General features: G+C 44.0%; 2 protein-coding genes across 3 annotated transcripts; both read left to right on the forward strand.

Annotated features, from left to right (window-relative positions):
- The first annotated feature begins 1,932 nt into the window (after positions 1–1,932).
- itgb3a (integrin beta 3a) lies at positions 1,933–10,746 on the forward strand. The gene is made up of 15 exons (XM_052048634.1): positions 1,933–2,254; positions 3,148–3,234; positions 3,467–3,671; positions 4,163–4,415; positions 4,499–4,661; positions 4,726–4,887; positions 5,038–5,133; positions 5,209–5,298; positions 5,365–5,499; positions 5,570–5,999; positions 9,108–9,330; positions 9,457–9,557; positions 9,635–9,754; positions 9,851–10,017; positions 10,218–10,746. The coding sequence occupies exons 1-15, from the start codon at positions 2,201–2,203 to the stop codon at positions 10,290–10,292; spliced, it is 2,361 nt and encodes a 786-aa protein (XP_051904594.1). The 5' UTR covers positions 1,933–2,200; the 3' UTR covers positions 10,293–10,746.
- Positions 10,747–11,412: 666 nt separating this feature from the next.
- On the forward strand, positions 11,413–14,474 carry mettl2a (methyltransferase 2A, methylcytidine). Of its 2 annotated transcripts, none has more exons than XM_052048654.1 (9): positions 11,413–11,566; positions 11,745–11,833; positions 12,248–12,504; positions 12,738–12,787; positions 12,925–12,985; positions 13,051–13,190; positions 13,483–13,589; positions 13,960–14,025; positions 14,143–14,474. In XM_052048654.1, exons 1-9 carry the CDS (start codon positions 11,424–11,426, stop codon positions 14,301–14,303), a joined length of 1,074 nt encoding a protein of 357 aa, XP_051904614.1. In that variant the 5' UTR covers positions 11,413–11,423; the 3' UTR covers positions 14,304–14,474. The 2 variants fall into 2 exon arrangements, with proteins under 2 accessions (XP_051904614.1, XP_051904615.1); XM_052048655.1 differs by having other exon boundaries at positions 11,486–11,639.
- The last annotated feature ends 118 nt before the right edge of the window (positions 14,475–14,592 follow it).

Genomic DNA, 14,592 nt, shown 5'->3' on the forward strand with positions numbered 1-14,592 from the left:
CGCTCTGCCGGAAAGGCCACTCATCTGTGGGTGAGATACCCAACAAAAGGGTGCCGATACATCCCGGCCCATCAACACACACACACACACACACACACAAACACACACACACACACACACTGAGTGAAGGCCATCACAAGTATTATTGCTCGACTTACTCCCGCTATTTCTGTCGTCTTTTCCTTTTCCTTGCCGGCGGTAGCTTAGCAACCGTCCGGAAAGCATGAGGAAGGGGGCGGGGGGGGGGGGTTGCCTATGGGGAGTGGGCGGCATGAATGATTTAAGATATGGACAGACAAGAAGCATCTGCGTGTTTGGATGGCATGTTTATTAAATGCCAACCGGAAGACCGTTTGTGTCTCTTTGAAAGCTAATGGTAAAGCGAATGAGTGTGAGACATACAACAACAAAAAAGTACGGGTATTTGTTTCCATTCTTAAGTGATAGATTCCCGATCCTGTCTCGTTGAAGATGTCGCTTGTGTTAAACGATTTCACCAGTAGGGGGGGCTCTACCACAACTTCCAAATGCAAACAGTGTGGAGATATTAGAACGTTCAATAGCAGTAAAGGAGCAGCGTGGAGCGGTGCTCTCCAACCTTCTTTGAGCCAAAGAAAATATTTGACATCAGAAAAAGCGACGCAACTTAATAAAATTGTCACAAAAAGTATAAACTGTAATAAAACGACTTGAGATGCCAGCACTCTGATGTTGGTCAACTCAGGAGTGAACGCAATAGTGAACAATTCTTCAAAAAAGAGAGATGACAGTTTGTTCTACGCTTCGCCCACTTGAAGGTTACTGTCAAACTAAACATAAAACAAGAGAATCACACATTGTGTACTTAAAACAATCAATACAATACATGCTGATTTATATCGCGCTTTCACAACAGCGGCAGCTGTAACAACGCGCTTAACAAATCAGTTAACAAAGTAAAATAATAAACACAACACGTAAAATAAAACACGGACAGTCATGCAGTTCTAACCACTTTTCCATCACACGCTTTGTAGTTTGAAGCAGTTTGAGATGAAAGAGGAGAGAATCAAAGTTTCCTTTAACCAGTGGATCAGAGACGTCATGCTCAAAATGTGCACACGTCAGCTACAAGCTAAGTTTCAAAGTCAACAAGAAGCTGTAGCATCCATTGACGAAAAAAGAGATTGGTTCACTTCTCCTGTCCCATGGAAATTAATTTCAATTCCAAGCGGCGACTCACGGTTCCAAATACGCCATACCCAATATAAATTATCAATTGACATTACAGTCACTAAAAGATGAATCAGCTGAACATTTTACATTTTATTTCTGGTATCTGTGCAGTTCTTTCCAATTCCTAATCTATGAGTAGAATAAATTATCTTCATTATTATATTTGTACTATTTATACTATTTTGTTCATAGTTCAATCATTTTAAAGCTTTTACCAGACGATAGGTTCACTTTGATGCATTTTATTTGCTTTTTAAATGTAATTAATCAATTTATTTATTTTATATCAATTCACTCATCTTAAACTGCCTAAATGATGCATCTAAGACATTTTCTTACATTATATTCCTATTTGTATATTTTAATTCCTTATTTTATATTACAGTATATTGCTTTTATTTGGCCTTTGCTTATTTATAATTTTTTTTTTACGTAAGATCAGATATTTTCAATATCATTTTATTTTACTTTCAGATAAAAAGCCATTGGGAAATTCAGTTTTTGTCTTTCCAGTTGAATCAAGATGAACTCCTTAATATTGAAGTCATCATATAGTAATGTGTGAGCATACCTCATAATGTAGGATTGTCTCATTACATAACTTGAATGCTGCACACTGCAAATCGTCTGGGAGGGGGGAAAAAAAAACACCCCAACAGTATGTCCTTATATGGTTATGTTTACTCGATGCCCCCCCAATGGTATTTACTACCCTGTGAGTGATTCACTGGCCACTTGTGTCAATGTCTCGTCGTTGTGAACCAGATTTACTTGATGTATTTACGTACTAATAAGGTAAGTTGAAAAGAGGGCGTAGACGGTTTGATGAGTAGGGGAGGACCGAAGGTGACGGTGAATGTGCTGTGGAAGGAGTGTGTGTATGTGTGTGTGTGTGTGTGTGTGTGTGTGTGTGTGTGCGTGCGTACTGTGCAGCAGTTCCGGAAGAATGAGGAAAAGTTGTCCCAGTGAGTGAACCGCACTCACCATGAGGACGTTGCTGCCTGTCTTGTGCCTCCTTCTCTCATCCACTTCTTCACTTGATGGTGAGTTTTTATGACTTTTTTTTCCTCCTGTTTTTTGAAAAGTCATGTCCAGTTTAATTTAAGTGAAATCCTGTTCGTCACCGGGAATACATTCCAGACTGGGGCTGTCAAGTTATCAAAAGGAAAGCAACCACCATTTGCATGTGATTGCAAATAACACTTTAAGTTTGTCGTTTTTTTTTTTTAACTGTGTACTTATACTTAAAGCTAACTGACGGTAATGCCCTTGTGTGTAGGAAAGGGGAGCCATGGTTTTCACATAATTTGGAGAGCCGCTGTCAGCCACAGCTCACGGCCAGACGCTCACACTGACTCGCCAACATCATGCGCCACCCTACCAGGCTCCGCCTCTTAAATGCACAAGCATGTGCACACCAAACTAAAGCACATGCAGTATTTTCGATACATTTTACGCTCGCAACCTATTGTCGCGTTTGAAAAGTGTCTTTCAAATGTATTTGAAACATGTGGAAGGGGGTTAAACTAGAAGGAAAATTATTAGATTGCGTCTCTGTATTGCAGATTTTCACTGATTGCACGTGGAACATATCCCCTGCCATAATCACAATAACAATATTGGTCAATTTACATAACAGTTAGGAATGTTCAATGTTTTTTATAAAAACCACAATGTGACTTCTTGCAAGACCAAAAAGTCCACTCTTCCGTCATGCACGAAGTTCTAGTCTGTAAGGATCCATTAGTCATCCCTTCATGGGCATGTTTGTTCAGCAGTCTCCTGAAAGGCAGCTTGTGCGTGACGAGGGATATCTTGCTCACACATGTTCTAAGGAACTGAATCATTGAGGAAATGCAAATGCCACTCTGCAGCGGGAAATGCGCCGCAACTGGTGTCATTTTTTTTTGTGTATTTGCGATTGTCCCAACAGGGTCCAACGTGTGCACGTCGCGAGGAGTCACGACGTGTCAGCAATGTTTGACAGTTGACCCCAGCTGTGCGTGGTGCTCTCAAGAGGTACAGTAAAACAGGGATTCACAAACCACTGCGCCATAAAACACAAAACTCTATTCCACAAGGTCAGAGAAAGTTTCTTTTAGCAACCTCAACTTTGGTAGACATAGTCTCACAAAGCCAAGCTCCAACAATCTCTGGAAATCTGCCAATTTTATGCCATTTGCCACATGAGGCTCAATGTGGCCATTTCCTGGGTGTCTTTCAACGACAAAGAAATTGTCTTGTGTTCCAGACCTTTGGGATGGGAGGCTCCGGTGTTTTCCGCTGCGATCTGAAGCAAAACCTGCTGGATGGCGGCTGCTCCGAGGAATCCCTGGAGTCACCCGCCAGCACGTTGGCAGTGCTGGAGGACAAGGCACTAAGCGACAAAGCCTCAGGCGCGGGGGAAACCATTACCCAGATACAGCCTCAGAAAATTCGCATGGTGCTCAGGCCAGGTGGAGCAAACGCAACCTCAGTTTAGAGCAGGGGTGTCAAATTCATTTCACATTGTCGGCCATATACGGACTCGGTAGATGTCAAGTAGGCCAGACCATTAGCATTATACTATACTCTGCTATAAATAACCAAAATATAATGTCTTTCCTTTGTTTTGGTATAAAGAAGCATTGGCGCGTTGATACCATCTGCTGTGTTGGATCTGTCTCGGTGACAGATTGGACAGACTGGTGTTTTCTTCTCTGATCAAAACAATGTTGTCTTCTACCCTGATCAAAACGTGTTTCCCCTAGCGGACAATCCATGAATGACATTTTATTAAAATATTCATTTTGCGTCTTTAATGCAATTTCTTACTTTTAAATTATCCTGCGGGCCAGATTGAACATCCTCGGGGAGCCGTTCCGGCCCGCTGGCCGTATGTTTGACACCCCTAGTCTAGAGCCTCGAACCGCAGTCCCTACCATGCTACAATCTCGCTTCTTTGCAGGCGATTCCATGAGGTTCACCGTCAGCGTGAAACAAGTGGAGGACTACCCAGTGGACCTCTACTACCTGATGGATCTTTCTTTCTCCATGAAGGATGACTTGGCTCGCCTGCGTACTTTGGGCAACGAGCTGGCCGAGACTATGGGCAAGACCACCAGTAACCTCCGCATGGGTTTCGGAGCCTTCGTGGACAAGACTGTGTCGCCCTACATGTACCTGGCTCCCCCCGAGGCTATCGATAACCCTTGCCATGGGTGAGTGATGCCCAAAGTCTGTTGATCTGAGAGAAACGGAGGCTTTTTCTGTTATATGAAGTCTTCTCGACAAAATCCCAAAGGATTCACGACGACTGTCAGGCCCAGTTTGGCTTCAAACACGTGCTGTCCCTCACGGGTACGGTGGCCCGTTTCACAGAGGAAGTCAAGAAGCAGCAGGTGTCGCGAAACAGAGACGCCCCAGAGGGCGGATTTGATGCCATCATGCAGGCAGTCGTGTGCAAGGTAGGATGAGAAATGAAAGCGTTTCCACCGTTCCCTGCCTTACCTCTCTCTGGTCGTCATCCAGGACAAAATCGGTTGGCGTCCGGATGCCTCGCATCTTCTGGTGTTCACCACCGACGCCAAAACGCACATCGCCCTGGATGGACGCTTCGCCGGCATCGTGCAGCCCAATGATGGGCAGTGTCACCTGGGTAGTGACAATGTCTACAACAAATCCACCCTGCTGGTAAAGAATCCTTTCAAAATAAAAGGCCGAACTTTGCTACATCAATAGGCACGGTTGACGAGATCACCAACTTACTACTTCTCTCCATATCCATGCTGTATCAGCCAGTAGATTCCGACAGTTTTTTTTTGACGGGCGCCTGTTTTCCAGGACTATCCCTCCTTGGCGCTTCTGACGGAGAAAATGTCAGAAAACAACATCAACTTGATTTTTGCCGTGACAGACTACGTGGTGCCGCTCTACAAGGTGGAAACACTGTTTGTCTTTGAAAACACGGGAACCGTCACTTTACCCATGCCCTGTTTTTTTTCCCCCCACCAGGAATACAGTCAGCTCATTCCAGGCACCACCGTGGGAAAGCTATCTGGTGACTCGGGGAATGTTATTGAGCTCATTGAGGCAGCGTACGCGGTATGTACTTCCCGGAGCGTTTCCTTAAAATTCTCCAAATTGTGATTAACGATCATCTGGGTGCAGAAAATCCGCTCTAAAGTGGAGCTGGAGCTTCTGGGGGTTCCGGAGGAGTTGAATCTGTCTTTCAACGCCACTTGCCTGAACGGTGAAGTCATCCCCGGTCTCAAGTCTTGCTCGGGCCTCAAGATCGGCGACACGGTATGTTGAAATGCTGATTTCAATCCAATGTTGATCTTGGTGTCGATCCCAAAACAACTCTCCTCCTCAGGTGTCTTTCAATGTGGAGGCTCAACTGCGAGGCTGCCCAAAGGAGAAGACCCAGACGTTCACCATCAAACCTTTAGGATTCAAGGACTCCCTGGAGGTCACAGTGGATTTTGCGTGCGCGTGCGCCTGCGAGGCCAACGCCGAGGCCGACAGCCCGTCCTGCAGCAACGGCAACGGCACTTATGAGTGCGGAGTGTGCCAGTGCCACGCCGGGCGGCTGGGCCCTCACTGCGAGTGCTCCTTAGAGGACTACAGCCCATCTGACGATGCCAAGTGCGTGCCCAAGCCCGGGAGCCCCGTCTGCAATGGGCGCGGCGACTGCCTGTGCGGACAGTGCTCGTGTCACAACAGCGACTTTGGCCAAGTGTGGGGCAAACACTGCGAGTGTGACGACTTCAACTGCCTGCGCTTCAAGGGGGCGCTGTGCTCGGGTGAGTGCGTGTGCCGGAGAGTCAGAAGTAATGCGGGTATTTGCTGTAGCTCTGGACGTTGTAGTGTTATACTCCACAGTCTCCACTTGGCTGCAGCGATCTCGAATCACCTATCCTTACCAACAGCCACCGTGTTGCCTCATTGCCCTCCGTTTTTGCTTGCTAACGTGTTGCATTCAATGCGGCGTGCTTGCCGCAGATTTCCTGATCCCAGTACACACACTCGTGCCAAAGCCATTAGGAAAATAAGCTCTTCCTCTTCCCGACGATGAAACTTTCGCCACCTGTCGCACTGTGACGATACACGGGGCCAGAGTGGGATTTTTAGTTTCAGCCCATGCAGGCTCAAACTGGCCCACTTCGGTTCACAATGATTTCATGAAGATATACAATTTTGCTATAAAATAGTGATTCAAATATCGCAAACCATGCGCACTTTATTTGCTGATTCCAAAATGGATCCGTGCGTAGGCGGAAATTTGTCTACAGGCCAGAATAGCGGGACCCAGCTGCACATATTGCATAGCGGCCTGGCCCACTGGGAACTCACTCGGTTGTCTCGATGACGCACTCCGGGCCTTTTGATACATTAAAAAACTTCACGTCATCATATTCCTTTTTCATAAAAAAAGATATACAGCTTTATTACCCGGTAGGATCATAAAAGGGCTTGTTTTGTGCAACGCTTGGCGTGAACGCAGCCAAGGCATTTTCCTTCTCTAAAGTGGGTCTAAAGTCTGTATGAGTTGCAAGAGCCAGCAAGCAAGCCTCAGGGCCCATAAATGTGAAAGCGAGTGAGTGAAACACTTTGCATTCCTCCTCAGGAAAAGAGTACAACCCCTCCTTTCACTCCCTCCTCACACATTGTGTTCTTAATGTCCCTCTATCACCTTTTACCGACCTTCTCTCGAACACGCTCGCCCGTTTTATGAGCCGGATTTGGAATGATACCTTCTTCCTTTTGCCTCACTTAACTGGCATCTCGGGAAGTGTCCTCATGCATACAGTTATCACTTTAACAATTGGACACTTCCTGTCTTTTTCGGGAAGCCCGTCGATATGTACGTAGCCGCTCTTTGCTGAGCCAGACCCCGTTAAGTGAAGCCTCAGATGCGTTTCCAAATACTGTATCCTGTACATATTTAAAAATAATGATATTCTGGCCAGCTGAAGCTTTAAATGGATATATTTTGGAGCTCAAACTTGTAGCATCCGTTTTCCGTCTTACTCACGGTATTTGATTGACTGTTGACATTTGAGCAGCCTCTGGCTGCCTGGTTTGAGAGGGGAGAGAAGAGCTTGATTTTTCACATTTTTGAAGACTCGTTTTATATACTGTTGATTTATTTTTTTTTAATCATTCAAGCAGTTCTTAACAACACTCTTCATGGTTGTGTGTCATATTCGGCATTTATTTTTCCCTTTACAGGGACTTTAAAGACCAGCACAATTGCCGAATGATAATGAGTTAATGACTGACTACTCCATACAGTGATAAGAAAAGGCCCACGTCTAGTAGCCTGAACATGCTTCACTGTTTCAAAGAACATACACAGCTTTATTTCACGAACAAAGGAAGACCGCCAACCTTAAAACAAGAGCAGGTGTGGCTTGAGATTCTTGAGCTGCTCATATGGTATCAGATTAAATAGGAATGTCCTCACAATGGACCACAAATGATGTGTCAAAACATTTAAGTGGCATGGTGAGCCAATACCAACAGCATGAATAAAAAAGAAACAGTCTTTCTCTACACGCCCACACACACACACATCTGACATGCAGATATGTGCACGCACACAAGCACACACACGCAGATAACGAGTCTGCCATGAATCCGGCGGAAATTGACGCCACTTTTTGCTCTTCTCAATGTTCCCAGACTGTTTCTTTTAGTTTAAATCACAATAATCGCACATCTCCTTGACACCTTTGCTCTACAGTGTTCCCTCGTTTATCGGGGGTGGGGGGGGGCGTTCCAAAATATACCCACAATAAATTTATTGTGGTTAATTTTTAAAAATTATTATGTATGTTTTTTTTCATTGTTTCTTTTTGTCTACGGAAGGATTTTGTTCATCATTAATGTTTCGTTCATCAATTATGTTTTTTCATTATACTGTTGTTTTTTTCAATTTACAAAACTGTATTTTACTGTTAAAAAAAAAAAGCATGACAAAATAGAATCCATGAAACAGCGAGGCTACAAAGGGTGAACCGCAAGATAGCGAGTGAACACCATGTTTATTTTCTTACAGCTGTACTCCCTGAGCGCTAATGCTAACATCCTTTCCAAAAGAATGACAACACATTCAATCATGTGACTAAATGGACCACATTCAGTGTTCAAGCGATCCTCTGTGAGCAGATGAATGACCTTCAAGGTGCTCATAAAAGTTTTGTAAGAACGGTTTCTCAACTATAAATGACTCTATTGTGCTAGCCCACGACTGAGTTAGCAACATTAGCACATCTGCTTGAAATCCCACATTATGGGACCATTGTTGCTTTAAAACTGTGGCCTCAACATCATACTTATCATTTCCATTAGAGGACTGTTGTGCCTGTTAAACATTCATTCATTCATTCATTCATCTTCCGAGCCGCTTGATCCTCGCTAGGGTCGCGGGGGATGCTGGAGCCTATCCCAGCTGTCTTCGGGCAGTAGCCGGGGGACACCCTGAATCGGTCGCCAGCCAATCGCAGGGCACACAGAAACGAACAACCATTTGCTCTCACACTCACACCTAGGGACAATTTAGAGTGTTCAATCAGCCTGCCATGCATATTTTTGGAATGTGGGAGGAAACCGGAGCACCCGGAGAAAACCCACGCAGGCCCGGGGAGAACATGCAAACTCCACACAGGCAGGCCGGAGCTGGAATCGAACCCGGTACCTCTGCACTGTGAAGCCGACGTGCTAACCACTGGACTACCGGGCCGCCCCTGTTAAACATATGAATGTATAAACAATCCCGTGTTCTGAAAAACTAACATCACCTTTAATGTAATCCTGATTCTTTATTTACATTATTTATGACACAAATCAAAGGTTTGATGGTGTCGGCGGATGCAAACGGCTAAAGGGAAGTGTTCTATCTCTCGCAGGCCACGGCAAGTGCAGCTGCGGTTTCTGCCAGTGCGACGCCGGCTGGGTGGGTGACAACTGCAACTGCACCACGCGCATCGACACTTGCATGTCCAGCATCGGCCTGCTTTGCAGCGGCCGCGGCAGCTGCGAATGTGGTGCGTGCCAATGCACGCAGCCGGGGGCCTATGGCGCCACCTGCGAAAAGTGTCCCACCTGCCCGGACTCGTGCACCATCAAAAAGTAAATATGTGAAGTCTGACTTAGTTACGAATAAATAAAATATATATTTTTTGTGTATAAATTATAGTGTTTCAAGCTTTTGTAATTTTTACTACATATTTCATCAGCATATACATGTATATGCAGGGAGTGTGTTGAGTGTCAGCACTTTGTGAGAGGCCAGTACACCAAAGACAAAAGCTGCAGTCGCATCTGCAAAGATGAAATCAGAGTCGTGACCCAACTCGGTGAGAACGCCTGCATCTTGAATTTTTTTTTTCTTTAATCAACGCATGTCTGACATGATCCACCTCGATCTGTTCAGAGTTCCTCTCAAAGAATGCTGTGAACTGCTCGTACAAGGATGAGAACGACTGCGTGGAGCACTTTCAGTATTACGAAGACGAAAGTGGCAAATCCATCTTGTTTGTGATTGAAGAGCCAGGTTATTGTCATTTTTTTTTCTGTGCCCGAACAATTTTTAGTTGCAAAGGTTGAACCGAAGAGAACTTTCACCCGCATATCCTTTTCTCTTGCTCAGAATGTCCGCAGGGTCCTGACACCCTGGTGGTGCTGGCGGCCGTGGCAGGCGCCATCCTCCTCCTGGGACTGGTGGCGCTCCTCATCTGGAAGCTGCTGATCACCATCCATGACCGGAGGGAGTACGACAGGTTTGAGAAGGAACGAGCCAAAGCCAGGTGGAACACGGTGAGAAAAATAATAATCAGTGAGTGGCATTATATGCTTGTATTCCGGCTGACGAATATAAACGTCCTTGGCAGCGACTGACTTAAGTGAACAGCTTCATTTGCGAAACGTTCTTCAACCCGCTGTTGCACATGTTGCTTATTGGCAGTTCAGCACTCATGAGTTCTCCTCTTCACATGAAACTGCTTTTTATTTCTCAGGCCAACAATCCACTGTACAAAGGAGCGACGTCCACCTTCACCAATGTGGCGTACAGAGGCGCCTCCTCCAGCTGATTGCAGCGCTCGGGATTCAACCACACGCCAAATGTACGCGCCCTGCAGCAAACCAGTTACGACACGCAGCCAGCCACTGAAGCCCAACCATATTTATTGCTGTCTACAAGGACTGATAGCTTGTACAGTTAAAAAAAGCAACTCTGTTTTTAAAGCGAAAGGCAATTAAAAATAAATCTCATCACGTCTGCTGTATGGATACAGCATGTATAAAGTTTGCACTTGTTTGTTTACAAATGTGTCACAATGTTCTTTGTGCTGCATCAGCTCTTTGTTTAAGACCTGTCTGAACTGGTTAATGGTTTGAATAAATACATTTACTGTAAGTTATTTTAAAATGAAAACTGCCATCCCTAATTTGCTCAAGATTTTTTGGTTAGCCGTAAATGGAGCATTGTATGATGTTTTTTTAAGAATGTGGGTGTAAATGCCAATAAATGCTTGACAATGTGAATTGTTGTTTTCCAGTTTTCTCATGACTTCTCTGGAAATCTGATTTGTAAAATTGGCCATACATTTTAAGCTATAAGCATTTCACATTTTAAGCTATAAGCATAATCACATACAAAGAGTCCCACTAAGTGAAAAGAAATGCTTTATAAATTTGATACAACACAGAAAAGAGTGTTGTTAACAACCTTGGGCAAATTTGATGCCAGATCCCTAATTGCTTCACTTTAGCCACGCCCCAACATAAATCATGAAAACTGAAATGCTGTAAAACATTTAAACGCTATACTGTAGCTCCTCATTTCATCTCTACATAAACATCAGTCTTTGCATGTTTTCAGAAATAATTTTCCAAGAGGTATATCACCACCATCACTATTAATTCATTTTTTGAAACAGCAATCCTCGAGTCGTCTGTTATCCACTTGTGGGAAACGTCTCCCTCTAGTGGATACATTGCCAACTTTTATTTGAGGCGTTTCAGTAAATCAGGCAAAGCCTCGGCTCAAACGATACGTAGCATAATATCTCCTTATTATAAAATAATCTTGAAGGAAGTATCTATTATTTGAAAGGTTTGTGTTAGGTTTTTTTCTAAATAATTTGTAGGAAATTTCCGAAATAATAGTAGTTTTAAAATTTCCGTTAGCCCTTAAATGTCTCAATTGGTCCTTTTTCAACATGGCGGCGCCCCGCACGGCCGCCGACGGTGGCCGCGGATCCAACCACATTCTATCACAGTCGTCCGCTACCGAAGAGAAGCGACCTCAGTTCGGGACTCGTTTTCTTACGGACCCCCGGCAGGTTTTCCAGCACAACGCGTGGTGGGTGAATTGCACCCGGAAACGGTTTAAATCGCCGGCTTTTTGGCCGCCAAACGTTCATGTTTTGGGAGAGGCAAGCAGTCCTTTTGGCCTTAGATGCTACTATACCACCAACTACTTTTATTAACGAACGTAAAAGTCATAAAACACTTTTAAAATATCTCTAATGTGTCAACAGGGACAATGTGGAGTGGACTGAGGAGCAAGAAGCAGCTGCAAAGAGCAAAGTACAAGAGAATAGTCAACCCCTGCCTTTGGAGAAACAAGGTTTAACTTTGAAATGTGACAATCATGTTTAGTTGACGTTTTGGTGATGACATAAGGGACACCTGCTCAACAAATGGCTTAAAAAATGGTTTGGGTGTTTTTTTTTTGTTGTTGTTTGTTTTCACTGGATGCAATATTAGGTCCACCCCTTGGTATGATGTTATAGCAATTATTAAATAATATTTACATTGGGAAGAAGATTAGCATTGATAGTAGTCAGTAGCGGTTGCACAACGTAAAGGTTTTTGTTTAGTGTGATTAAAATATTCGATGTTGACCAGTCGCTGATGATCGCATTTTTTCAGTGGAGTACATTTTGAAAAATTATTTTTGTGTATGTGTGTGTGTTTGCAGGTGTCCCCAATGAAGTGTCATCAACATAACCTCACCCCTTGCATTGTCTATTCCCCCCAGAGGACTTTGACAGCCGGGCTAACGAGTACTGGAATGATTTCTACACAATCCATGAGAACCGCTTCTTCAAAGATCGCCACTGGCTCTTCACTGAGTTCCCTGAGTTGGCGCCATCATACCTCCACGACCAACGTGCCAATCCTGATAGCGCGGGAATACATCACAGTCCTCAGTCCAGTTTGGATCCAAGTGGGCATGTCGCCCGCTTAAATCTGACTGACTTCCCGGGTTCTTCCGCAACGTATCGAATTCTCGAGGTGAGCTGCTTGTCTTGGCTTTGACAGTGTAAACATTGAAATGTCTCACTATCCCCTGTAATTAAAATGCGTGCATAAGAGGATATTTTCACTTGACAGTAAATGTCAAAATGGCTGCCTCCTGAGATGTTTCAAAAAGGGTGGATTTTGCTGCTTAATTTATATTCTAACTTCATAACAGAATCTTGAACAGAATGCAGCAGTGTTGTTGTTTTTTTTGTTTGTTTTGACAGGTCGGTTGTGGTGTTGGCAACACGGTTTTTCCCATCTTGAAGACCAATAAGTGAGAGCGGACTACATACGATGTTACCTTAACTTGCACGTTTAATTCCTTCCATGACCAAGTCCATACCTCAATTTACTGCAAGTATTTCAAATATCTATTTTTGCCACTGAAATGAACTTTTTTTTTCCCGACAGCGACCCAGGACTTTTTGTGTACTGTTGCGATTTCTCCAGTACAGCTGTGGAGCTTGTCAAGGTGAGAACGCGTCAATAAAATTTCATAGTTAAGTCAATAACATCTCTCTCTCACTCGCCTTCAAGACCAACCCGGAGTACGACGCCGGACGCTGCTTCGCCTTCGTGCGCGACCTCAGCGATGACAGCGCTGCCTATCCCATCCCGGATGGAAGCCTTGATGTTGTGGTGCTCATTTTCGTGCTGTCGGCGTTGCATCCCGACAAGTATGTACGCCTTCTTTTTCCCGCCTAAGCAAAGTATGGCCGGCTCACCATGCATTTACATTTGTTGTAATCATTTAATCATTTTTTCCCCCTTAATATCAACTAGTAAAAATGAATTTACTTTTATTCGTTTATGTCATTGAAAATTGCCTTGGCAGACTCCAAACTGCAAGTGACTAACCCCATGTATCCATTTAAAAATTAAATGTGGTCCTTGAGTGTGGAAGTTAACCACTTTGTCGTCATTTGTTGGGAAATTAAAGCACAACATGTCGCTTCTTTTTCATTTTAGAATGCGGGCATCTGTGGGCAGATTGGCACGGCTGCTTAAGCCCGGCGGGGTGATGCTGCTGAGGGACTACGGACGCTACGATATGGCACAACTGCGCTTTAAGAAAGGTGAGTTGGCATGATGTCGCATTGCAGGAAACTGGGAAATGTGAAACTTTAGACGGGCAATTGGGAAAGGCGCAATATAACGTCAAGCAAATCGACGTACCCTGACATTATCACGACCAAAGAAATGCACTCATGAGATATGTTGTCACACTCTAATTAAAAAAAGCATTGATAGTCTCTGCAAAATTTATGAGATTTTAGAATTTTTTTTTTTGTAAGGCAAGTAGACAAAACAACATCATGAAATGACTCAAACCACAATTTGTGGTTTGTGATTATGATCCCTTTAGAGGATATTCAAAAATATTGAGTGCTAAAGAATTTGATATTTAATAGATCATGTATGTTTTATGATTTTTTTTTTTTAAAGGACGGTGTCTGTCAGAGAACTTTTACGTCCGTGGCGATGGAACCAGGGTGTACTTCTTTACTCAAGGTAACTTTCGTTGCAACTTTGGGCTTTTCCATTCAGGGGTTGCCGCTGCAAAATAGTAAAATTATGAATTACTCTTCATATCGTAGATGATTATATCACTGTGCTTCTTGGTTCTAGACGAGTTGCATGACATATTCACTGAGGCTGGGCTGGAGAAAGTGCAGAACATGGTGGATCGGAGGCTCCAGGTGAACCGCGGCAAGCAGCTCACCATGTATAGGGTGTGGATCCAGTGCAAGTACTGCCGGAAACCAGAGGAGGAAACCACCATAACTTGATACCAACCCATTGCTGCATTAACTGCCATCATGTGTTGTTCTCTGTTCTACGAACTTCAGAAAGTGTTTCTATTCACTGTGATTCTGTTTTTTTAGTAATATTTTGGAATATCATGGCCTAATTTGAACCTTTTGTACATGCAAGATTAATAAAAATGTCGGTAAATGTTTTGTTTTGAGGGGCAGGGGACTAATTGCATCGGAAAAAAACGTGTTTTGAGAGCCAAGGCGACTTTAGCATCACTACATGCACTGACTGCGTGCTTTGATTGAATTGTGTGCAGATCAG

This window comes from Hippocampus zosterae, chromosome 17 (genome assembly GCF_025434085.1).
Source record: "Hippocampus zosterae strain Florida chromosome 17, ASM2543408v3, whole genome shotgun sequence".
NCBI lineage: Eukaryota > Metazoa > Chordata > Actinopteri > Syngnathiformes > Syngnathidae > Hippocampus > Hippocampus zosterae.

Bases quoted from the DNA above. Each gene is read 5' to 3' on its own strand.
- itgb3a (XM_052048634.1), top strand. From the start codon at position 2,201: ATGAGGACGTTGCTGCCTGTCTTGTGCCTCCTTCTCTCATCCACTTCT. The intron at 9,331-9,456 runs GTAAATATGTGA...ATGTATATGCAG, and splicing joins GACTCGTGCACCATCAAAAA to GGAGTGTGTTGAGTGTCAGC. The intron at 10,018-10,217 runs GTGAGAAAAATA...TTTATTTCTCAG, and splicing joins CCAAAGCCAGGTGGAACACG to GCCAACAATCCACTGTACAA.
- mettl2a (XM_052048654.1), top strand. From the start codon at position 11,424: ATGGCGGCGCCCCGCACGGCCGCCGACGGTGGCCGCGGATCCAACCAC. The intron at 12,788-12,924 runs GTGAGAGCGGAC...TTTTCCCGACAG, and splicing joins CCCATCTTGAAGACCAATAA to CGACCCAGGACTTTTTGTGT. The intron at 13,590-13,959 runs GTGAGTTGGCAT...TTTTTTTTAAAG, and splicing joins ACAACTGCGCTTTAAGAAAG to GACGGTGTCTGTCAGAGAAC.